The sequence below is a fragment of the Orcinus orca genome, chromosome 1 (genome assembly GCF_937001465.1).
Source record: "Orcinus orca chromosome 1, mOrcOrc1.1, whole genome shotgun sequence".
NCBI lineage: Eukaryota > Metazoa > Chordata > Mammalia > Artiodactyla > Delphinidae > Orcinus > Orcinus orca.
The window spans coordinates 194,084,688-194,109,854 of NC_064559.1; the positions used below are offsets into that span (position 1 = coordinate 194,084,688).

At 54.2% G+C, this 25,167-nt stretch overlaps 1 protein-coding gene across 1 annotated transcript in view; it reads left to right on the top strand.

The window, feature by feature from the left end:
• Positions 1 to 25,167, top strand: part of MYOM3 (myomesin 3) — a 47,477-nt gene that overhangs the window by 11,624 nt on the left and 10,686 nt on the right. The window contains exons 8-26 of the mRNA XM_004266745.3: positions 197 to 241; positions 744 to 884; positions 2,322 to 2,483; positions 3,109 to 3,250; positions 4,224 to 4,423; positions 5,098 to 5,151; positions 5,539 to 5,666; positions 8,442 to 8,625; positions 11,360 to 11,534; positions 13,706 to 13,827; positions 14,224 to 14,411; positions 14,646 to 14,772; positions 15,913 to 16,091; positions 19,165 to 19,279; positions 20,193 to 20,349; positions 21,051 to 21,160; positions 22,735 to 22,779; positions 23,476 to 23,612; positions 24,954 to 25,098. Coding sequence (XP_004266793.1) covers positions 197 to 241; positions 744 to 884; positions 2,322 to 2,483; positions 3,109 to 3,250; positions 4,224 to 4,423; positions 5,098 to 5,151; positions 5,539 to 5,666; positions 8,442 to 8,625; positions 11,360 to 11,534; positions 13,706 to 13,827; positions 14,224 to 14,411; positions 14,646 to 14,772; positions 15,913 to 16,091; positions 19,165 to 19,279; positions 20,193 to 20,349; positions 21,051 to 21,160; positions 22,735 to 22,779; positions 23,476 to 23,612; positions 24,954 to 25,098 — 2,556 coding nt within the window. The remainder of the gene's footprint in view (positions 1 to 196; positions 242 to 743; positions 885 to 2,321; positions 2,484 to 3,108; positions 3,251 to 4,223; positions 4,424 to 5,097; positions 5,152 to 5,538; positions 5,667 to 8,441; positions 8,626 to 11,359; positions 11,535 to 13,705; positions 13,828 to 14,223; positions 14,412 to 14,645; positions 14,773 to 15,912; positions 16,092 to 19,164; positions 19,280 to 20,192; positions 20,350 to 21,050; positions 21,161 to 22,734; positions 22,780 to 23,475; positions 23,613 to 24,953; positions 25,099 to 25,167) is intronic.

Genomic DNA, 25,167 nt, shown 5'->3' on the forward strand with positions numbered 1-25,167 from the left:
AACCCCCCCGCCACCACCATCAGGGAGGAGTGAATAAGGAACTGAGGCACAGAAAGGCTAGGGAACTTTCCCCAAGCTGAAGGGGGAGCCACTGCCAGATCAGGATTCAAACCCATGACCAAAGGCCATGCCTCCAAAATCCAGTAGGAACGTGGGCTCTGAGCCTTCTCCAACTCCATTTGCTCTGGGTTTTCAGCTTACCTGGGGAAGGATGCTGGCTTCGATTCAGAGATCTTTAAAAGTAAGGAGGCTTGGGGAGGGATGGGCCCTCAGGGAGGAGGGTGTCTGGGGCTCCTCGTCAGGGCCCCCAACAGTCCCCTTTAGAATATCGCCATCCACTGCCCACAAAGGGATATCCACTGCCCACAAAGGGATGTCCACGTGTGGTTTGCCTATAAACTGTTCATACCTGTAGACTGGTTTCTGGGGTCCCTAGGCACCCCAGAGCTGCCTCCAGCTGCTGCACTCTCAGTGGCCAAGACTGAATGAGAAAAAGGCAAATCCAAAAAGACAAACCAGTATTTGCCGTTTCAGCTCATCTTGTCCCACCCAGAGAAATCTCTCCCCCACCCCCGGCCCCCAGGATCAGGCCCCCTCTTCTCTTTGTTAACACCACCTGCAAAACTGTGAATCCTGACCCAGAGGAGCGGGGACACCCCAGAAGGGTCCTCACTCGCATCTAAGCCCCAGGCTGAGCTGGCAGCCTTAGAAGACTTCTGCCCTAAATTTCTGTTCCCACCCAGGACTGATGTTTGGCTCCAACGTGGAATTCACATCGGTGCTGAAACCAGTCTTCACCCGTGAGAAGGAACCCTTCTCCCTGTCCTGCCTATTTTCTGAAGATGTATTAGACGCCGAGCAGAACATCCAGTGGTTCCGGGATGGTGAGGACCCCTAGTCCTGGCCCCTTACCTGCAGAGGCAGAGGTGGAAGCCAGAGAGGGACTAGAGCCCTGGCTCCATTCCCACCCCTGGGACCCCCGGTGGAGAGAGGAACTCAGCTATACCCGCCCCCTAACTGGTACAAGCTGGGCGATGGGTGCTGATGAGGTAGAGGGAAGCAGAGCACAGCCAGGTGGGTTCAGATCAAGTCACCCTGCAAAGTGTCACCGAGCACCTGTGGTGCCAGGCCCTGTGCTGGGTGCCGGGGCAGGGTTAGGAACAGACATGCGTAAGCTCAAGGGGCTGTCCATCCGGGAGGAAGCAGGAAGCCAGAACACAATTGCACACTGCCCATTGAGAGCCTGTGGTTGGCCAGGCACCAGCCCAGCCCTTTACATCTATGGACTCGACATCAGCACCCTAGGGGTAGGTGATGACATTTGAAGCAACAAGAAGAACAGAGGCTAAGGCCAGGAGCAGGTCAGCCTGAGGAGGGTCAGGGCAGGTTGTGACAATTGCCTCGGGCTTTTCAGAGTCAGGGTTGTAGGTGCAGGTACATAACTGCTACTCGTGAGCTGGAAGGTTCACGGGGGGTCATGGGCCAGGGCTGGGGAAGGCCGGTCAGCCAGGGAGGAGAGGAACAGCTGGGCTTCCTGCCCCATTCGTGACCAGACCTGCAGCCAAAGGGCCAGGAGCACAGCCCCCTGACACCCCAGAGCTTGAGCCTGGGGAAGCTGCCCCTGCTGGGGGCTGGAGTGGAGGAGTGGAGGGAAAGCCGCGAGCCCTGAGAAACAGCTGCGACAACAGGCAAAGAGCTTTCCCAAACCTGCAGGTCTTCCGGAACAGAGGCGCTGGCAGGAGGGAGGGGCCTTCGCGTGGCACAAAGAGCAGGGTGGTGCAACAGCAGGACCGCAGGGCGAGGCCTAGAGCCCCAGAGCCCCTTCCCCCTCCCCTCACTAAGGTCCCGCCTGCCCAGTCCCCACCCACCTCACTGGCACCCCTCCCTCCATTAAGCTCACACCCCCTGCCCACCGAGCCCCGCCTCCTTTCTCCAGCCCCCAGCGTCCCAATGAGCCCCTGACCCTCACACAGGCCCCATCTCTCTTGGTCCCACTTCTTCACAGGACCTCCGACTCCTTACCGAGCCGCTCACCCAGCCGCTGACCATTTCCCTGAACCCTCATTACCTCACTGAAGCCCCAGCCCCTTCCCTGGGCCCGGCCCTGCCACCCCCTGCCCGCCTCAAGCCTTCTGCAGAGGAGAGTTCAGAGACCACGTTGGCAGAGTCCTGGAGGTCACCACCCCCTCCCCAACTGCCCAGCAGAGCCTCAGGCTCTAGCCAGGCCAAACTCCCCTCTGCCTAGACCCCCAGAGCATCTGTGGGTTCCCAGGTGAGGCCCAGATCCCCCACGGGCTCACCCTGGACCCCTCCCTCTGCAGGGAGGCTGCTGAAGTCCTCCAGCCGCCGGCAGATCCTGTACGCAGACCACCAGGCGTCCCTGAAGGTGTCCTGCGCCTACAAGGAGGACGAGGGTCTCTACACGGTCCAGGTGCCCTCGCCCTTTGGGCTCCGGGAGCAGAGCGCCTATGTGTTTGTGAGAGGTGAGGGGGCGGTGGGGGACCGGGGCTCTGCCTTGACTGATTTGCTGTGGGACATTTGGGCGAATCCCTGCTCCTTGAGGCCTCGGTTTCCATGCTATATATTGGGGGTGCTGGGGTAGAGTCTCTCTAAGAATCCCTGTGCATCCCATGACCCTCCAAAGGGACACAGCCTGAGAGTCTGAGACGCGGAGCCAGCTGGAGAGGGAGGGCTGATCGTGGGCTGGGACCATTCTAGCCCTGGTTGATTTCTGTCTCCTGGCTTTGCCACTTCACTAGCTGGGTGATTTGGGGAAATTCACTTCTCCTCTATGACACTCAGTTTTCCCACCTGCAAGATGGGGGGTTGCGCCGGGACTCAGAGATTAATTATGCCAATTGTGCAGGTGTGTGGCGTAGAATGGGCCCCTAATAAACGGTACTCCTACCCCTACCCCCAGATGCTGTTGTTTGAAAGGAAGAGGCTGTTATTCAGGTCGTTCTCCTCGAGATCCAACTGAGCCCCTGGGGGGTGGTGAATGAGAAGAGGATGAGGGGTGAGAATGGGAGGGGGTCTGTCGCCAAGTGGACATTGACGGGAAGAGCCTCCCCCCACTCTCTTCCCACCCCCGCCCACCCCGGGCTTCAGATGCTGCAGCCGAGAAGCCCGGGGCTCCAGGATCCCCCCTGAATGTTCGATGCCTGAACGTGAACAGGGACTGCCTCATCCTGACGTGGACCCCGCCCAGCGACACACGTGGCAACCCCATCACCAGCTACTCCATTGAGCTGTGAGTCGGTCTCTTCAGTGGCAGAGCCCATGGGGGTAGATGGCTCTGTGAGGATAAACGTGGGGGCCACGGGAAAGAGGGACCCCCATGCCTGTCCTTGGAATAGGGCAGGAGGTAAATGTGTTATTTAGGGGCAATAGAAGGGTGTCCGCCCCTGGAGTCAGCCGCTGCCCTCTAGACCCTTTACAGCAGGAGCTGCCACTGGGAGGGGCAAACATCAGTGCTTGAAACCTGAGCACGTGTGGATGCTGTCCTCCCTGAGTGCCGGAGACAGAGTAGCACTGATGCGGGAGGGAGGGGGCACACCAGGAAAGGGGAGGCCTAGAACACCCCCCCTCCCTCACCTGCCGCCGGCTCCGGGGCCCTAGCTGGAGGTAAGCTAAACCAGCCACTCGAATCCTTCCAACAATCCCTATCTAAGGGGGCAGGGGGACTCTTTAGTGCCCCATTCTACAGATGAGGAAACTGAGGTACATGGCCCCATCCAGCCAGTACTGAGGACAGTGGCACCCAGGGGGGCACAGAGAGCCCAGACTCCGAGGGTCACTCTGGAAGGCACTCCGACAGGGAGTGGACAGCCCTCTGGGGAAAGGCTAACTCGCCCACTCACAAGCCATGTGACCTTGGGCAAGTTGTCTCACTCTCTAAACGCGGATCCCGTTGGTAGAGTGAAGGTAATCACACCTAACCGTGAGGACCGTCAGGATTAAACGCGATAGCAGGTGCGGAGGGACACAGATGGCTCCAGACACGCAGGAAAGCTCGTGGGAGGCACTAGCTATTTTGATTAGCATCGCGCTTGGTGGAGGATGGTGAGAAGGCCTCCTGGGGCCCGAGGTTGGAGCCGGGCTTCTAAATGGAGAGAGATGAGCTGGGCCGGCAGCCCAGGGCGGGGGAAGGGCCCTGGAAGAGGCTCACCCTGGGAAGATGTGAGTCACGGGCAGGGGCTGCAGCCGAGGCCTCTCTCCCACAGGTGCCAGGGCGAGTCCGAACAATGGGTGCCCTGCCACCAGGCCCCCGGCGGGACCTGTCGGTGCCCAATCCAGGGCCTCGTCGAAGGCCGGAGCTATCGGTTCCGGGCGAGAGCCATCAGCAGAGCGGGCAGCAGCATCCCCTCCAAGGCTTCAGAACCGGTTGCCATGGGCGACCCTGAGGAAGCCCAGAGGAAGACAGGTGGGCACAGAGGCCCTGCGGGGACATTCCAGAGCATCAGTCAGGGCATACTCAGGACTGCCTCACGCAGGAGACAGGCGCACAGCCCCCATGCCAAGCCCTGATCCAGGAGGGGAGACACAGCCCAGCCCTCAGGAACCCCTAATCTGATGGAGGAGACAGTGCTGTCCTTAGCAACCCCTAGCTGGAGGGGGAAGGTACAGCGCGTCTGATGGAAGAAACACAAACCTGTCCACACAAGATGCTAATCTGGGGTAAAACCACAGCACCCTCTTCGGATGCCCTTAATCTGAAGGAGGAAAACCGTCCTGCCTCAGAAGCCCCCAGCCTGGACGGCGGGGGGAACACAGCCCTCTCAGCTCTGAGGAGTCAGCCTGATTTGGGTTTGCTGTGCCCTAGGGATCTGACCCATCACTTCTCTCTGTCCCGAGAGGACAGAGCATCTTTGGGGTCCAAGAGCAGCAGTGCTGCACTTTGGACCCCTGAGATCGCTGGGGCCCAGATGGACCTGCTTGAGGACACACAGTGAGGGGCCGGAAGGCCAGGACCAGGAGCGGGGGAGGAATCAGCACCCAGAGTGGGGCAGGCCCTTCCCTGTGGCCTGCTGAGCCCGCCCACCACACACACCCTGCAGCCCTTAGCTCTCCCCTAACATGTTCCCTTCTCCCCACTAGAGATCCCCTTTGATACAGGAAAAACGATCACGGTCAGCACAGATGATTCTGAAGGTACGTGTGAACCTCCTGACACTTTGTCTCAAGACTCCAGCCCCCTTTGCGGTTCTGGAAACTCTGGGCCACAAACTGAACCCAGAGGCAGAAGCTGTCGTGTGCAGGGTGCGGGGAGGCGAGCGCGGGCAGGATCCAGGCTGAGGGGCCAGGCTCTCTGGTGGGCGACTGCGCCCCTCGCGGAGGAAGTAGACGTCGGGGAAAGTCCCGGCAGGACGTGGGGAGACCTGGGTTCTGGCCCTGGCCCTGCCCGGCCTTGCTGGGTGACTGGAGCAAGTTCCTGCCCCTCTCTGGGCCCCAGTTCCCTCCTCAATGAAGTGAGGGGCTGAGATCTGGGGTCTCTGACAGCCCACACATCTCCCCCCCCCCCGATGGCTCTGATTCCAGACTTCGTGACCATCCCCTCGCCCCCGACCAATGTCCACGCCAGCGAGATCCACGAGGCCTATGTGGTTCTGGGCTGGGAGAAGCCAAGACCCCGGGGCAAAACCCCACTGACGTACTTCCTGGAGAAGGTACGGAGACCCCAAGGGCCCCAACCCCAGGCCGGCCTGAGAAACAGACGCGCTGTGTTACCAGGACGTGGGGCGGGGGGGGGGGGTGTTCAGGGAGGCGCTGGGAGACCCTGACAGTGTCCCCTGGGAGGCCTGAAGAGAAGAGAATTTCCTGCCTGGAAGGCTTGAGCATAGCCCTGCACAGAGGCAGGCGGGTGGATTAAATGACCTTTCGAGGTTACCTCCAGCCCTGAGAGGTCAGGTACTGATGGCAGTTCCGGAAACTGTTCACGGAAATACACAAAATTAAGAGACACAGACAATGGCAACAGTAGGTCCGCCATGTCCTGCGTACACCCGCACCCCAAGTCTGTCCGGCACCTGGTCACACATCGGGTCGAACACCCAACCTCGGCCAGGGCCAGGCTGGGAGGGAAGCCAGGATGGTGCCCACCTGCCAGGGTCACTGGCAGACAGCACATACAGGGCATGGGGGGTGGAGGTGGGTAGCACCAGGAGGCGGTTCTCCCTGGGGGCAGAGTAGGGGCAGGAGACTGGGGAGGGGGGCAGCTCATGTGAAATGGATTTCACAGTGGAGGGGAGGCACTGTGGCAGAGTAAAAAACAGCATGGTGTTAAGATCCATTTCATTCCTGACTTCTGCTGTGTGAGCTCCTTTGCTAAGTTCTCTGAGCCTCAGTTCCGTCCAGCATAGAATGGACACCCTACCCTGTGAGGGTGAAATAAAAGCAGCACATAGCCAGGGCCCACAACCCTGGGACTGTAAACCCTTCCCAAGGAGATGCTCTTGCCTCTGATCCCCCTAAAGGAAGACACCAGGTTTACCTTCTCATTACTCGCTGGGTCCAGCACGGTGCCTGGCACATGGCAGGTGGACGGTACAGGTTTAGTGAATCAAGGAATAAAAAGGTTCCAGGGAAGAGTCTGTGGCTCTCGTTGTCCAGATGGGCCTCTCTGCACATTCACAGGTGATCCTATTTCTCTGACGTGGGAAAGCTATGGATAATGGAGGATTTCTTTTGTGAGGCTATAGCATATAATGGTTAAGACCTTGGAGTCAGACTGCCTGGGCTCTAATCTTGTCTCTGCTACTTACTAGCTGTGTGACCTTGGGCAAGAAATTTAACCTCTCTGTGCCTCAGTTTCTTCTTCCATGAAATAGACATAATAATTGTACATCTTATAGGGTTGATGTGAGAATCAAATTAACTAAAGCACGTCAAGACTTAGAACAGAACTTGGCACGCAGTGGGTGCTCAGCCGTGTTCCTTGGTTTCTGTAGCGATTTCTTAGCCTACCTGGGTTCTAGGCTACTGACAGCCAGGTGGGCCTTGGGAGGGAAAAGCACAGAGAGGGCAGGGTCAGTGGGTCCCCCCAGGGCTTCTAGGTTTTAACTCTCACACCCAGACTCGGCAGAAGTGGCCTCTGGGTGCCTTTTAACCTGCATCACCCTCGGCTCTTCACCCTCTATCTACCCAGAGACACAGGATTTATGGCTGCCTTTGGGGCCCCTGATGCTGTGTAGAATGAGCAGGTTTGGGGGTACCCACAGCTGAGCTTAAATACCAAATATGCCAGCTATTAGATGCGTGACTTTTGGCCAAGTTACCAAAACTTCCTGAACCTGAATTTCCTCATTGGTGGGGAAATTAACCCTTACTTTGCAGAGTTATTGTGAGAATTCATCCATTTACTCATGTATTCATCCCACAAACATAGACTGAGCACCTCGCATGCGTCAGTACTGTTCTCAGTGGTGGATAAAACAGACAAACTCCTGCCTCCAGAGCTGAGATTGGAGTAGGGGGTGGGGGATGGATGACAAAGAAGATGAATCCGAAAAGTATTTGGCACATTTGCTAATGGTAGGAGCTTAGGAGAAAGACAGACAGCATGGAGGGGATTTGAAGTGTTGAGGGAGGGGCTGCTGACCTTTCATATGGGGGGCGGTGCTGGGGAGGCCACCCTGAGAAGGTGAGTTTTGAGTAAAGACCCAAAGGAAGTGAGGGGCAAACCAGAGATTTCTGGGGGAAGAACATTCCAAGAAAAGGGACCAGCAAGTGCAAAGGCCCAGAGGCAGGGATTGGGCCTGGCACCATCAAGGAACAGCAGGGGGACACAGAGCCTGGTGAGTGGGCAAAGGGGGGCATGGAATGTGGCCAGACAGGTGGCAGGAGTCAAGCCATGGAGAATTTCACTCTGAGGGAGATGCAGGGCTTGGGAGGGTTCTGGGCAGACACGGATGTGATCTGACTTGTGTTGTAAAAGGATGCCTCTGCCTGTCATTTGGAGAAAAGACTGAAGGTAGTTAAAGGTAGAAACAGGCAGACCAGTTAGGAGGCTATTGAGGTAACTCAGGTGAGAGACGATGGTGGCTTGGATCAAGGCTGTGGAGGGGAGCATGAGGGTGAAAAGCCATGGTTGGACTCTGGATAAATTTCGAAGGTAGAGCCAACTGGGTTTGTTGACAGAGCATCTTCGGGGGATGAGAAATGAGAGAAAGAGTCCAGGATGGCTCCCAGGGTTCTGGCCTGAGCAGCTGAAAGGACGGGTGCCACTAACTCGATGTGGGCTGCATTGGCAGGGGAGCAAGTTCCAGGGTCAGTTCTGTTGAATGTGAGATGCTCGATGGGCATCCAGGTAGAGACGTCATGGAGGCAGGTGGATCCAGAGTTCAGGTGTTGAGGGGCAGCCTGGGCCAAGGATAGAAGTTAGTGAGAGCACATGTGGGAAGGCAACCACTTAACCAAAGGCAAGTTTCTCTCCCTTGTCACAGTCGGTCATAGGTAGCGGCACCTGGGAGGCCATCAACTCAGAAACGCCTGTGAAATCCCCGAGATTCGCCCTTTTGGATCTGGAGAAAGGGAAGTCGTACGTCTTCAGAGTGCGAGCGATAAACCAGTACGGCATGAGCGATCCCTCGGAGCCCAGCGAGCCCATCGCCTTGAGGGGGAAGCCAGGTACCTGTGTGATGCAGGAGGTGGGGCCAGGCCAGGCCAGACCAGGCTGTCAGCATCCGGGGCTCGGGACCCCATGGCTGCAGGGACGCAGCCGTGCCCATTTCTCTGTCCTTGACCACTTCTACCTATCACGAAGCTGAAAAGCAACATGATCACAGGCCTGTAAAACTTTAGACCATCAAGAATTATTGATACATTTCTCTGGGCAAGAGGCTCTTGAAAGTATAGACATTTTTTTCTAGATCAACAATTCACAGGTTGCAGAATCCAGCCAGGTCCAGCACAGAATCTGAGTGTGACCAAGTGGTCCCTCAGTTCTAAACGTCTCCAACCAGGGCCTGAACCCACCTTGTGCAGCCAGGAGTGAGCCCCAGGGCAGGCCTCCGGCCCTCTCCCTGGTCCCACCCCAATCCGCCTCACCAGGTGGGACCCCTCTCATCTGCAGCACGGCGTGGGCCTGGGCAGGTCATTTCTGAGCTGCGCACCTCGGTGTCCTCACCTGCCAAACCCGCTGTTCTGAAGGCCTGGTTATCGCCCCCACCTGTGGCTCCTTCCCGAGTCTCCCAGCGGCAGCTCCATCCTGGTCCTGACTTCCCGGGGTTCCCTCTCTCCTCTCAGGCCTCTGGATTCTGATAAGATCAGAAGGTTCCCTGCCATCACCAGCTAGTCCTTTAAGGAACCAGCTGTAGCGCTGCCCATCTGAAAAGAGCCTGATACGCTGCAAGGCCTGTTTGGGAAGATTCCAAAGTCCTAGATTCGTACTGTTTCAATAATGTAGAAAAAAATATATAGATATAGATATATATTCATAGTAAGTATAAATAGGTTGGTGGGCAAATGGAGTTTTTCTTTAATTCTGGTCTGGTTAACATTTAGTCTTGACTCAGGGGCCTGGCCAGTGACTGGTTTGTGATTGGATGTGGGCAGTCTCTGGACCACAAGGCAGCCTTAGGGCAAGGTTCTGGTACAGTTCAGAAAAGGAAAGGAGAAGAAAAGAAGAGAGAGGAGGGGAGGAGAGGAAAAAAGAAAAGACATTTACTTGTATTATGAAAGTGAAGTTATTGTACAAAAATGGGAAAATACAAAAGAAGCGAGAGAGAGAGAGAGAGGGAGAGAGAGAGAGAGAGAGGAAGGGAGGGAGGGAGGGAGGGAGGATCCCGCTGACCAAGGGTAACCACTGTGAACATCTAGGCGCTTGGGCCTCTGGTCTCTGACGCATGCACGCCAATGCATCTTTCTGAAAGTCCAATCAAACCACATGTAGAGCTTTGCATTCTACCTCTTACAATTAACATTATACCACAAACATATCCTCAGGTCTTGAAATCATGATGTTGGTGCGTGAGTACTACTCCCTACATGGATGTCCTCAGCTCAAGTTCTTGCCTACAGGTAGAATCAGGTCTCTTGGACACATGGGGCCCCTGAGTGCCCTCCTTCTACCCTCTCCCACCACCCAGCCTTCATCCACTGTCACCCTGTCTTCAACCTGAGAGGCTGAAGTTGCTGACAGGACCTTCCTGAGCCCAGGACCCCAAGTCTGTTTCTCAGTACTTCCCCTGGGCCAGATGCAGAGCCTGGCTCAGAGCAGGCACTCAGTAGTTACAGGATTTATGTTGGATTGATGCTGAGTTCAGCCTCTGCCTGTTGACTTTGAGGCACCACCAGAACACAAGGAGAGGCGTCCAGGGAAAAATGGAAGATGAGGCTCTAGAATTCAGGAGAGAGAGCAGGCCTGGAGGTAAAGCCTGGGGAGTCGCCTGCAGAGAGGTGAGGGCTGAAGACATGGGAATAGGTGGACACTTGAGATGAGAAAAGAGGAGAAAAATGGAGCAAGTCAAGGAGCAGACACTTGGAGGAGTCCCACATGTGGTGACAAAAGAAAGAGGGGGAGGGCTTCCCTGGTGGCGCAGTGGTTGAGGGTCCGCCTGCCGATGCAGGGCACACGGGTTCGTGCCCCGGTCCGGGAAGATCCCACATGCTGCGGAGCGGCTGGGCCCATGAGCCACGGCCGCTGAGCCTGCGCGTCCGGAGCCTGTGCTCCGCAACAGGAGAGGCCACAGCAGTGAGAGTCCCGCGTACCGCAAAAAAAAAAAAAAAAAAAAAAAAAACAACAACAAGAAAGAGGGGGAGCCACAAAAGGATGTGTAAGGAGTTTGAGAAGGAAAAGGAGAACTAGGAAGGTCCTGTATCTGACATCCATCCATCCATCCGTCTATCCATCTATTCATCCACCTGTCCATCCATTAGTCTATTGATCCATTCAACCATCCATCTGTCCATCCATCCATTCATCCATCCATCCATCCAGATCTGTCCATTTAACACATCATGGCAAACCCTACCTCAAGGAGCATAGTCTCAGGGAGCCATGAAAGTTAAAGTTTCAAGGGAAATAAAATGAAGTTTCCTAGAGATCAAAGATAAGGCTGAGGAAAATTGTCAGATCTGGTGACTTTTAAGAGAGAGAGAGCGATAGTAGGGTTAATGAATGGGGATTTTAGTGAGGAAGCGGAGATGTTTGGAGGTAAGATGAGAGAAGACTTTCAGAACACAAGAGTCTGGAGGACACCTCTGGGACTAGGGAAGAGCTGCCCAAAGCCCCAGGGCATGTCTGCAACACACGTGCCCCCCTTGATTGCCATGTGCGCACCTCCCCGCCTCTCCCACACACCTCCCCCTCCCCAGCCGTGTAACTCAGCATCTTCTCTCAGTCCACACTTCTGATTTTTAGCCACTCTCCCTCCTCCAACTCAAGTTCAAGCTTTCCGAGACACGCAGACCTCTGTCTCCCTGACCTGGGATCCTGTGAAAGACAGCCCAGAGCTCCTGGGTTATTACATCTACTCCCGGGAGGCAGGATCATCTGAGTGGAAAACAGTTAACAACAAACCCATCCAGGGCAGCAGGTGAGTTTGCCCCCACCCCTTCCTGCCCTAGGGCAGGGCCGTAGTAATAATGAAGCCTCTGCCGTTCTCGGTGCGGTTGGGCATTGGGCACCGTTCTAAGTTCTTTTCATATATTAGGTCATTAGTTATGCTGCAATCCTCTGAACTTAGGACTATTACTTCTATTATCATTGTACAGATGAAGAAACCGAGGCACAGAGCAGTTACGGAGTTTGCCAAAGCTCACCTAGCTAGTAAGTGCACTTGGCCCAGACGGCCTCTTTTGCGGCAACACTCACTAGGAGCGTGCTGTTTGCAGGTAGTGGTGACTGCCAAGGCCTTGTATTTCCAGGAGCTTAGAGACAGAGAGGCAGAGAGTGCAGCCTGGGTGGCTGGGGTTCAGGCTCCACACCCACCCCTCACTCGCCGGGCACCCCTGCACAGAGACTCGCCCTCTCTGAACCTCGGCCCAGACTCCTGTGCTCTTGCCTATGCCACTCCCACTCCCCTCAGAGTCTCCCTCCTCACTCGGTGGCCCCGGTCCTCGCAGGCAGAACCCTCGAGGCTTCTGGACTCATGACTTCTCTCCGTTTTGAGGCTCTGTGGGGGCAGGGGCTCAGGTGGTGACACCCCCCCCCTTCCCTTTCCATCAGACGACCGGCTGGGCCCTGAGCACACCTGTGGGCTCCCCTCACCCTGGGCTGCGAGCCCCAAGATTATCTCACCCAGAAAAGGGGACAGGACCTGGTGCCCCTCTGGCACACGGTGCCTCACGGTCACTCATGCTTTGTCACTGCTAAAGTTCTCCAGTTGGAGAATAATTAATTGGGTTTTGGACAAATGAGCTCGGAGTCCAGGTTATCCCTAGGATGACATCACTCCCCTGACTTGCATTCAGATGTCCGTCCCTGAAGGGGAGGACAGGGGCTGAGGGAGAGTCATGTGATGAAAGTGGCATGTCGGAAGAACGTGCCACACGTGGGGCGTGGCGTGACCCTCTGGTACATCCAGAGACCTCGTCACACGCGTGCATGTCATCGGTTACATGTGTCAGGGCTGGAAAGAGGCTAAACACTGCTGCCCAGCAGTGCTGCCTGGGGTGATGGTGTGAAGGGAGCTCAGCTGGGAGGTAGGGTCTGTTCCACCACTGTTCCATGAGCTCCTCAGAACCTGGCTCACAAGAGATGCTCAAAAAAGACCTGAATGAATGAATACTGAACAGGCAGGCGCTGCGCTGGGATTCGGGAGACCGGGCTCGGTCCAGGTTGCTCCTAACTGGCTGTGTGCTCTTGGCTCACCCCATTCCTTCTGGGGAAGCCCTTCCCTACTTGTAAAATGAAGAAACTGAATGGTTTGATCCATAAAGTCCCCTCTGACATTCCAACATTCAACTCCTCGGGGTCAACTGGCCGAGGGAAGCTCCTTGTAGAACAAGATTTGCTACAGGAAAATGTTGATAAGTGAAAAGGGAAAAAAGAGGTTCACAGTTTGGATCTTATCAAGAAGAGACAGGGGCTTCCCTGGTGGCACAGTGGTTGAGAGTCCGACTGCCGATGCAGGGGACACGGGTTCGTGCCCCGGTCCGGGAAGATCCCACATGCTGCGGAGCGGCTGGGCCCATGAGCCACGGCCGCTGAGCCTGCGCGTCCGGAGCCTGTGCTCCGCAACAGGAGAGGCCACAGCAGTGAGAGGCCCGCCTACCACAAAAAAAAAAAAAAAAAAAAAAGAAGAGACAGGCTGGGAGGACATTTTCTGTAAGCCAGAGTGTCCTTGTACGTCTCTGACTGGTAACTCAGAGGTCTTTAAAAGGACTCTGTGCTGTAGTCACAGCAACCGTACAGATCAGAAGAGCCATTTGTTGTGTTTCCAGGACGAGGCCCAAAGTCCTAGAGATGTACCGGTTGCTCAGTTTAGGGGTTGGCTACCTGGGCCTTCAACTGGTAACTTTCCCAGCGTATTCGCACCTTAATGATGGGCTCTGGAAGCTACATCCTTTAAAACCTTAAGGACCTCATCCTCCATGGGGCAGGCATCACTCTGGGGGCAGGGGCAAGGTCTTTAGGCAAGAACTGAGACCTCAACTCCTACCACGCTGGTGGCCACTTATCCCCACAAGGTTGTTCTAGAGAGTTCAGGAATGTCTCCCTGCTGCTGGTTGGGCCTTTCCTGAAGGCTGTACATTTCTCTCCCAGGTTTACAGTTCCCGGGCTGAGGACAGGGAAGGAATATGAGTTTTGTATCAGGTCAGTCAGCGAGGCTGGAGTTGGGGAGAGCTCAGCCGCCACCGAACCCGTCAAGGTCAAGCAGGCTCTGGGTAAGTCCACGGGGCAGGTGCAGCCTGCACACCTCTGGGGACAGACCTGGGCTGAGCAGAGAGCAGGGGGCTTATCCACCACCTCTTGGAGGGTCCAACTCCAGAGGCCATGGGACAGAAGCCTTCTCAGGGGATCTGGTGCTGACCCCGACCACCCTTCCTTTGGGGAGGAAGTAGCAACGGCCTGAGGCCATGGGGTGAAGTCTGACCAGCTCGGAGGCCCAGGTGCCCTGCACGCAGCTGAGTCAGCATTACCAGTGGACGCTACTGGCTAAGTCCATGCCCCAGAGCAGGGTGGGCACCCACTGGGGGAGGCTCGCTGCCTCCCTCGGGCCCCACCGCCCAGTCCGGCCGCCCCTCGGGAGCAGTGGCCCTCACCCCCTTGCCTCCCCGTAGCTACACCATCTGCTCCATATGACTTCGCCCTCCTGAACTGTGGGGAAAATTATATGGTCATTGGGTGGAAACCCCCTAAGCGGCGTGGAGGGGGCAAGATCCTGGGCTACTTCCTGGACCAACACGACTCAGAGCAACTGGACTGGCACTCGGTCAACCAGCAGCCCATCCCTACCCAGATGTGCAAGGTGAGGCTGGAATGCGGCCACCGGCCTGGTGTCCTGATTTGTGTGGGTGGAGAATGGGGGTCAGGGTTGGAGGTCCTGAGGCTGAGAGAGGCCTCAGGTTTGGTGCCTCGACAATCCAGCTGATTGTCAAGTGCAGACCAGTCTTACGTGAAGCTCCTATAGACCTCCTGCTGTGAACCTCGTCCCCTGCCTCCCCAGCCCCAGCCTTCACGGTCTGTGCTTTTGCTCTTCAAGGTCAGTGACCTTCATGAAGGCCACTTCTATGAGTTCCGTGCCCGGGCAGTAAACTGGGCTGGTGTTGGAGAGCTGTCGGCACCCAGCAGCCTGTTTGAGTGCAAAAAGTGGACGATGCCTCAGCCAGGTGAGCGGCTGGGAGGTGCCGAAGCCCAGCCCCTGCCCTCCCCTCCCCCAAACTAACAAGCAAGATGACCGCTACCGCCGGGCTCGCTGTGCATTCCAGCTTGCTCTGTTGGTCCCAGACCCCTGCCCCCTGTAGCCTCTGACACAGTCTTAACTCTGCCAAGTCAAGAGCCCTGACCTTGGCCATTGACTGGCCCTGTACCCCCATCCAAGCTATCCTCTAGCTCAACACCCCATCTGAGCTCCGATTCTCAACACAGACCAATCTCAAACCCCAAAGGCACACTGCTAGGTGACCAACTCGTCCCAGTTTGCCCAGGACTTTCCCAGTATTACCACCACAGTATTACCATCCCAGTATTACCAGCTGTGTCCCAATCCTGGACAAACAGGGCAGGTTTGTCCCCCTCTGCACCACTCCCGCAGCGCCATCAGCCTTCTCACACACTAGCCCTTCATGTCCCCCTTAGGAAGGAAGGATGACAACCTTCCATCATTCTGTTCAGCTCAGTTCTGTTTTCTGTACAAAACCTTTACCTGAATGGCAGATAATCACTACGTGTGATGCTTTAGACAACGACAGTTATAGACAACTGCTATTTGTTGGGGACTTCCTATGTACTGACACTTTGCATAAGTTATGTCATTAATGCTCACGACAGCACTATTTTATAAGAACTAGTATTAGCCCCATTTTACCGATGAGGAGACAGGAACATAGAGGCTAAGTAACTTGCCCAGAGTCCCCATAGCCTGAAAAAGGGTGTTCGCTGGGACATGAACCCCAGTGATCTGACTCTGGAGTCCACACCCTGAGCTTCTACATTAAACACTGAAATGGCAAAGAGATTAGAAAGATTAAATAATGCTGTCTGGGACAGGGATGGGGAGGGTCAAGGATGTTTCCCAGAGGAAGTGATACTGAGCACAGTTTGAAGAGTTAACTCTAGTTCAGACACAGACCAAGCTTTGCCATGAAGCCAAGGCCAGCCAGGTCCCCACCATGTCCAGAGCAGGCACTTCCAGGCCTGGCTGGGACTGAAAGATTGACAAGCTTACTGACTCGCCACCCGCCCACTGCCCGACTGGCTGGCTGGCCATTTGGATATCCATCTCCTTCTCTTACCCTGTCTTCCCACAGGACCCCCGTATGGCGTGCGGGCGTTTGAAGTGCGGGCCACATCCCTGATGCTGACGTGGGAGCCCCCACTGTACCAAGGGGCCGGACCGGTCACAGGCTACTGCTTGAGTGTCCAGGAGGAAGGCTCTGAGCAATGGAAGCCGGTCACTCCAGACCCCATCTCTGGCACCCACCTGAGGGTGAGTCCCTGCCCCTTCATCCTCTGATGAAGGATGGGCCCGCCCTAAGCCTTCCCTGCCACAGGATATGGCAGGACTACAGAACACCAAAGCTGGAACGACCCTCAGAGATCACTGCCCTCACTTAATGGCAGCAGAGGACCAGAGAGGGGGAGTGGCTTAGCCAGGGTCACGCAGCGAGTTGGTAGTAGGTCTGGCCGGTGGTTGGTCTTAACCTGCTCCATGCTGTGCAGACTCCTCCCTAAAACCTCACTTATAATCAGCAATGTATATTAGCATTTGGATATGCACATCCCTTGAGCTAGGAATTCTGCTTCTAGGATTGAACTGTAGAGAAATAATTAGTCAAGTGTGCAAAGACCTAAGGACAGTGATGCTTGTTGTAGCATTGTTTATAAAGGCAAAATTTGGAAACAACTTAAATGTCCATCAGTAGGGGGTTTGCTTAAATAAATCACAGTGTATCCTTAATGTGGACTCAGTGTCAGTGAGTGTAAAGGCTACAGTAGCTGAAGGAGTGGCAATAATATAAATAATGAGGTAGAGCTAAAAAAATTATAAATTTAAAAATTAAAAAAAAAGAATGAGGTAGAGCTACGTGTACGTTGTGACATAAAAACATATCCACCATATGTGGCTAAGAAAAAAAAAGCACAACACAGAGCAGGATATTTATATGTTAGATAACATTTAGAACATGTATATCATGCTGTATATTAATGAACATAGAGGCATATATGCGTTTCTTCATTTAAATGAGAAGGAAACTCTAAACTCTTTGGATAAATAAGAAATCTAGCAGAATCATCAGTTTTATTCACCTGTGGTGGTTGTTTTCACTTGCACTCGTGTAGAAGGGAAAGCGCAAACAGTGCTCTCCTGGCATAACAAAGGCAACTCACACATATTTGTTGTGTCAGAAAACAAAGGTGTCCATTGAAGCATTCTTAGCAGACGCAAATTACTAACAGACAATCCATCAGGACCACAGAATTCACAGCATCCATCTCTGAAGCCAGCATGTCTCACAGGCCTTCTTTGTTTAAGGAAAGTTTGTAAGGAAAGTTCTGTGATGTGTATTAGGTTTTATCTTCTGCAGCTCTAGGGAGAGAGGGAGTATTTTCTCCACCTCATTTTCCTGAGGCATCTTTCACCAGCAGGCAGGAGGGTGTGTGGGTTTCAAGACCACACGTTAGCACTCTGTTAGCACCAAGAGGAAAGAAAGCAGGCTTGAGAGGCCCAAAACAACATGGAAAGAAGATACTAACAAGCAGAATACGGCACATGTCACGTTTCTGCATGGTTTACGTGCATTTGCAAGTCTAAATGGATTTTTACAAAATTGTCAATTCTGGTCATCTCTGGGAATGGGGCTGCCAGGAGAGCCTTACCCCTTCATTTTATATTCTTTTCTGTTGCTTTACTATTTCCTCCAACACAATGAATTTCTTTCATAATCAGAAAAAAATAAAAATATTTCCTTTTGAAACAATAACATTAAGGCTATCTAAGACCAAATGAAGAAGGGCTTTCCTGGTGGCGCAGTGGTTGAGAGTCCGCCTGCCAATGCAGGGGACACGGGCTCGAGCCCTGGTCTGGGAGGATCCCACATGCCGCGGAGCAACTAGGCCCGTGAGCCACAACTACTGAGCCTGCGCGTCTGGAGCCTGTGCTCCGCAACAAGAGAGGCCACGACAGTGAGAGGCCCGTGCACGGCGATGAAGAGTGGCCCCTGCTCGCTGCAACTAGAGAGAGCCCTCGCACAGAAACGAAAACCCAACACAGCATAAATAAATAAATAAATAAATTTATTTATTTTAAAAAAGACCAAATGAAGAAGGGCAAGCTTCAGCCCATGGAATGCTCTGAGACGTGCAGTTTCCACCACCACGGGGCTCGGCTCCCTACAGTAGAGTCGGCCAGTGCTGGACAGCTGGCCTGAGAGAGCCACACAAGATGGATGGTCCCTCTGCTCCCCAGGCAGGCTGGCCCAGGGCTGGGGAGCCTCAGTGACTTGGCACCGTTTCTGCATGTGGGTGGTTGGCCGGCATTCACTCACTCAGTCATTCACTCAACACTTCTGGACACCTACTTAGTGCCAGATCTGGAACTAGATTGTAGATGTAAAAAGCTACAGTCACAGTCCTTAGGGAACAGGCAATTACAATACTGTGTGCCGTACAATCAAGGAGGGTCCGAGGGATTCTGGGAGCTCCAAGGAGGAAGGTAAGAGGCCTCTCCTGGCCTCGTCCCATCTGGCCAAGCTGAGTGGTCAAGGTTGAGCTGTTGTTGTTAGACCAAGAGCAGGGGAGGGTGTTCCAGGCAGAGAGCTCAGCAAGGGCAAAGGCAGGGAGGCGTGAAGCGACGTGATGCGTGGGGGACCCTGAGGAGTCAGGGAGTGAAGGGGGCGCGGAGAAGAGGACAGAAGGCTGAGGATGGACGGATGAGGAAGGCTTTAGGTACCAAGCCTCGAAATCTGAACTTTACCCTGAAGGCCACTGAAAGAGTTACGTGTACTCAGACTGCCATCTTGGAAACATTGGCAGAGGGAAAGATAGACCGGGAAGAAGGGTCTAGAGGCAGAGGCGCCATTTAGGAAACTGTTGGACTAATCCAGGAGAGAAGAAATAAAGCTGCAGTCAAAGGCGCAGCTGGGACACAGACAGGCCACGTTCAAGAAACGTTAGGGAAATAAAATGGGAACTTCGGTGATTGGATGTGTAGGGCTCAAGAAAAAGATGTCAAAGACGATGATCACCAAGCTTCTTTCTAGGGAGACAGATGGAGGAGAGGCAGGGGGCGCAGGAAGAGAAAGGGTTTTCTTGTTGAGAGGCTGATGATGCGTTAAGTTCCGAGCAGGTGGAGTTCCAGGCATCACAAGCGTGGGAGGTAATCTCAGGGGAGAGGCTCAGCTGAAGCTGGAACTCAGGAGAGCAATGTGCCCCTAGCCTGCCCCCCACCCCCAGGGCAGCCTGGCCCTCCTGGGGGTCCCCTGCAGCCCGTGGCCAGGGCTGCAGGAAGGGTGGGTCTTTGCCATCCTCGGTGCTCACTCTTGCCCCCTCCCTTCCCCCAGGTTTCTGACTTACAGCCGGGGAAGACCTACGTGTTCCATGTACAGGCTGTGAATTCAGCGGGCCCAGGGCAGCCATCCATGCCCACCGACCCCATACTCCTGGAGGACAAGCCAGGTAGGGGCAGGGGGAGGGCGCTTGTCTGCAGCAGGAGGACAGAACCTGCTGGGCCCTCACCCCGCCACACCTTCCTGCCCCTCATTCCTTCCTGCCTGTTTCTCTCCCGTCCACACTCTCGTTTATTTCTGTGGGATCCCAAGATTTGAACATATGGTTTCCTTCCATGTGATGGGTCTTCCATCCTTTACATGCCACATTCTTAAACTCATACAACTCTCCGTGGATATCTAAAAGAACAGCCAACTTTATTTCAGATATGCCGTGTGGCTTTGCCTGCCTTGCAGTCACGGCTCCCGAGGTCCGCTCCTACCACATACGCCAGATGCTGCGCTGGGTCCTTACACTGTCTGGCTCTCCCAATAAGCCCCTGAGGGAGCCGTCACTGTCCCCACTTTAGAACTGATTTCATTGCAGCTCAGAGAAGTTAAATGACCAGGTCACGCAGCTAGTATCCGATGGAATCACTCAGCTCTCCTCACTATAAAGTGTGTTCTTTTCCATTCTTTTAATTATTCATTCATTCAGCAAGTATTTGGTGACACCCACACTGCACTGGGGACATGGCAGTGATGAGAAAACAAGGTCCCTGCGCTGGTGGGGGGAGGGGCAGGACGAATGGACAGTAAACAAGTAAATGATGAAAAAGTCAGTGATAAGTGCTATAAAGGAGGTGCAACAGGGTGATAGGGCGGGGTGGGCTTTACGCTAGCCTCAGTGGTCTGAGGAGGTGACGTTTGAGCTGAGAAGGAGCCTGATTATATGAGGCCTTGGAGACCACAGCAAGGAGTCTGGGGTTTCTTATTTTATTCAAGAGCAATGGGCAGCCACTGGAGGGGTTAAGCAGGGGAGGGCGCTGACCCGGTTTATTGTTTCTCAATGTCTGTTGCCCTCCATTGGATCCTGCCCTCAGACGCTCGGGAGATCGAGGTTGGTGTGGACGATGAGGGCTTTATCTACATGGCTTTCGAAGCCCCCGAGGCCCCCGACTCCTCGGAGTTTCAGTGGTCCAAGGACTACAAGGGCCCGCCGGACCCACAGAGGGTCAAGGTCGAGGAGGAAGTTAACAAGTAAGTGAAGGGAGGGGCAGCACGACTCGTCCACAGGTCCCAGACGTTGTCGGATGAGTCGGGCAGAAGCTCGTGGGTGAGACCATCCGGCAGGACCCCCAGATAACGAGCTTGAGAGGACTGCTTGGTCTCTCCTGAGGGATGCTGACTGCCACCCGGGGAGAAGTGAGGGAGAGTGCCTGGAGAGGCTGAAACGGTGCCGTTCATTTGCAGACCCTTTTCTGGAAGGAAAGTGTGTGCCTCCGAGGAGACGCTCAGGACTTGGTTTCTAGCCTGAGTGCCAGCGACTCGCTCTTGCAAGTTCTCTGGGTTCAGCTTCCTCATCAGTAAAAGAGGGGTTAGGATGTCAAGGGCCCCCAGGTCTCCCTCCTCCACCCCCAGCAGCTCTGGCCTTGGCCCTGTCCAGCAGGAGACAAAGCTGATGGCTTGAGCCCTGTGGAGAGAGGCAGGCCTGGGGGATGTGGCCAGCACGAAGACCGCTCCAGAGAGCCTGGCTAGTGAGGACCACTGAAGGTGGCAGGCCAGACGTGCCCTGGGCGGGGGACCCCAAAGAGGTGTAAGGAGGCTGCCACCCCTGCTTACTGGCTTGGCCGGGGTCTGGGCTGGGGTGCAGGGCTTGCAAAGCCGACCGAGACTCCCCAGCTCCCAGGCCTCCAGGGCACACGGCCCCTCTCAGAGCCTCTGCCCTCCTGTCTCTGCAGGTCCAAGATCATCCTGAAAGAACCTGGCCTCGAGGATTTGGGCACCTACTCGGTGGTGGTCACCGATGCTGACGAAGATATCTCAGCAAGCCACACGCTGACGGAGGAAGGTGATGCCCCTGTTCCACTGCCACCTCCCCAGAGAGACGACCCAGACATGGGGTCCCAAGCACAAATACCCCAGAGGCCAGCAAGAAGCAATAAAGATGAGTAAAGCAGAGATTTCCAGGGAAGTAGGCCCTCACCCACCCATTCAGTCAGTCAGCCAGTGAATAAGTATCTGCTGAGCACCGACCAAATGCCAGAGACTGTCCTAGGCACTGAATTACATCAGTGAACTCAACAGGCAGAAATCCCTGCCTGATGGAGTTCACGCTCTTCTTGTCTCTCTCTTTACTTTATCTACTTTTGATAAAAAGCAAAGGTACCAGTGAATTATTTCACTTCCTTCCATAGCCTAAGAAAAACAACAGCATAAGTAGAATGATAAACTGCAAATGGCAGTCGGTCTGCCATTTGGATGAGGAATGCCATTTGGATGAGGAATGAGGATGGCAAAAGGGAGCAGTGGGGACTGTGGTAAACCAGAGAGAGGATGCCGGGCCTCAGCGGTCATCTATGAGACTCACCCTCTGCTGTCTCCATAGCAACTGGGACAGCCCATTGTCCTCCCTGATGATTGCACTGGAGGCCATTTGATTTTGTTAAGAAGCAGAAGCCAGGCAGGTCCAGAGTGCAATTCCGGTTCCACAATTTCCTAGCTGCTTGACCTTGGATAAGTCATGACACCTCTCTGGGCCTCAGTTTCCTCATCTGTAAAGGGGGATTATAATCCCTGCTGTCCTACGTGAAACAATGTTGTTATGCAGATATACTTAGATGATTCCATGCAAACTAAAGCCATCCACAAAAGTAATGGGGTTTGCTTTTTTTTTGGACTGGATGCTTGCCATGTGTCCAGACTCATCATGGTAAGGACTCTAGAGCTTATGAGAGGAAATGAGATATGAGCCCTGCCCCTGCCAATTCATTCATGCAACACATATTTATTGAGCACATACTGTGTGCCAGATACCATGCAGGTCCAGAGCTCAGCTTAGCAGAACAGACAAACCTAACACAAAGAAGCAGTTAGCAGTGAGACAGCACTCTGCTGACCTGCCCTAGACACATGCAGACTGAAATGCTCAGTGGAGAGAGCAGACCCTCAGATACTAGGACAGTATGGCTCAGTGGGGGAGAACAGACCCTCAGATACTACGACAGTATGGCTCAGTGGGGAGAACAGACCCTCAGATGCTGGGACAGTATGGCTCAGTGGGTTAACAAGGGGCCTCAGGAGACAGAGAGTAATGCTCACCCCACAGCATGGTGTGAGGACGGCTGAGATCACGCAGAGCCTGGCACACAGTAGGTGCTTCTCTGGGGAGGTGGCACTTGATCAGGTCTTGAAGGACAGGAGAATAAGCAACATCAGGGTGGCCTGCGGCAGCCCCCACAGCCCCCTCAGTGCCCCAGAGCCAAGGCCCACAGTGGTCATCATCAACCCCTCAGTAGCCAAGTGACCCCAAGCCGAGTCTCTCGGGACTTTCACCCAGTGTGGACGCTAGGACGGCTTCCACGGGACCCACTGGCCCGGGTATGTCATTCTCTTTGGTTTCTTCCTTGCTCCTCTCTGTCCCAGAGCTGAACAGGCTGAAGAAGCTGAGCCATGAGATTAGAAACCCAGGTAAGTGGTCCAAGCCAGCAGCCTTGGGCAGTCCCGCCAGGCCCACCGGGGTGTTCTGAGTAGGGCTGAGTCAGCCAAGAGCCAGAAACTAGCCGGGGTGGGGGTGGGGGCAAAGGATGGGGACGTCTTGGGGCTGGAAGGTCAGAGACCCAGGGAGTCCTCAGTCCATGAAGGGAACAGAGCGGCCAGCAGAGAGCACGTGGGATGCAAGGGAGGGCAGAGTGGCTGGTTTTTTCTTCTTGGATTGTGGGTCATCTAAACCCCTGCTTCCCTCCATTGGCCAGGAGTAGCTTTTGCAGGCCCTGGCGCAGGGGTCGCAAATTTGGGTGCATATTGGAATCACCCCCGGAGCTTTTCAAAATCCCAATGCCCAGGCCACACCCCAAACAAATCAGAACCTCTGGGTCTGGAGCCAGACACTGGTGTTTTTGAAAGCCCTTGGGGATCCAGTGTCCAGCCAGGGTGAGAAGCATGACCTCAAAGCTGTGGGAAGAGGATGAATTCCCTGAGATGAATTCAATCTAGGGGGACTGAATGTGGGAAACCCTCCCCAGCCCCTCATCCCCAGTCGTGTCTGCGTCAGACTCTGAAACATTTTGCACATTAAATGCCCACAGTGTGCTCAAGGTGGGGCTGTCGGGAGGGGGGAGGGGAGAAGGGTTCCCTGCCCACCCTTTCCTGTCCTCTGCCTCCCAGTGATCAAGCTGATCTCCGGCTGGAACGTTGACATCCTCGAGCAAGGAGAGGTGCGGCTTTGGCTGGAAGTAGAAAAGTTGTCTCCAGCCGCTGAGCTGCATCTAATCTTCAACGAGCAGGAAATCTTCAGCTCACCGGTAATTGGGGGCTCAGAATCCCTAAGTGAGGTTCCTGGCCCAGGAGGTGGTCTCACAGACAGTGGTCTCCACTGGCTGCACCTCCCCCAAGCAGACTTTTCAGAAACGGCCACCAGCTTTGGCTGTCACAGTGATAGGGTAGGGGGTGAGGACACCTGGATTTTAGTACCTGTGGGGTGGGTGGTAGGGATGCTAGACACTTGCCAACGCAAGGAACACTCCCACAAAGAACTTCCCATGCCTCCCACAATTGTTCACTGTCCTGTCAAACATTTGTAAGGTGAAAAACCTACATTCATGCTTATAATTATCCAAGCCTAGACCCTAACTCTGAGATATAAACACAAAGAATTTCTTTTGCAGTGTTAACATACACAGAATAGAGAGTTTTTATTCTATTAGCCACATTACCTATGCTCTTTCATTTGTTTTCCTGTTCTTGTACTCATGAAGATGTACATGAGTAAAATCTCTCATGAGAGATTCAATCATGAGAAGATCTTATTTGTGAATTTCATCTCCAGATGACCATCAAAAAATATGCGTTATAAAGAGAGGAGCTGGTTCTGACAGAGGAGGAAGAGCTCAGGGCTAGATGTCAGAAGACTCATATTCATCTCCTGTGGGTTGTGCGCCCTTGGGCAGGTCTCTTCACCTCTCTGTGCCTCAGTTTCTGCATCGGTACAGTGGGGTTGGTTGCCCCAGAATCAGGAGGAGCAATTGGAAAAAAAATAGATTTGAAAGTTCTGCACAGAGATTAAGCATGACCTTGGCTCATGGTAGAGGCAGGGTAACAAAGTCTGGACTCTTGGTACACAGCGCTGATACTAGCAGGTGCCGCTATAGAGAAATCAAATTAGACGTTTCTCTCAAATCACACATACACCCTAAATGTGGAAAATAAAACGTTTGAAAGCTGTTAGAATGTGACAAAATGTAAATAAGTGCTAATTCTGGGCAGCAGGTTCCCAGGCTTTTTTATATTATCCTTTACAGTTTTATGGGGGATTTTTTTAATATTAAATTGCAAAAGAAGTAGAAAATAACCAAAAAACATGGCACAGTAGGAGGTTGGGGATTATTATTAATTGCAACTGATACAAGCACACAAGACTCTTTCCAGTGTCTGCCGGGCCCAGGGTGTTCTCAGGGGCCGGGTGTGAGAAAAGCCCAGTCTATACACAGGAGAGGGGTACCTTGGGCCCCCTCCCCAGTCTCTGAAGACTTCTAACTCTGCATTTATTACCCCCAAGTCCAACCACACCCCGATTTGCACCCCACAGCACAAATTCCCTGGGATTGGAAAAGGGCAGAAAGACTTTCGGGTTTTGTTCTCCCCAGAACCGCAAAATCAATTTTGTCCGAGAGAAGGGCCTGGTGGAAGTTATCATCCAAAACTTGACTGAGGACGACAAAGGGTCGTATACTGCTCAGCTCCAAGACGGAAAAGCCAAGAACCAGATCACCCTGGCTCTGGTGGATGACGGTCAGCTGTGCCCTGACCCCCGCCCTGCCCCATGCACCCGGCCTCAGGTCTCAGCCTGGGCGTCTCTAT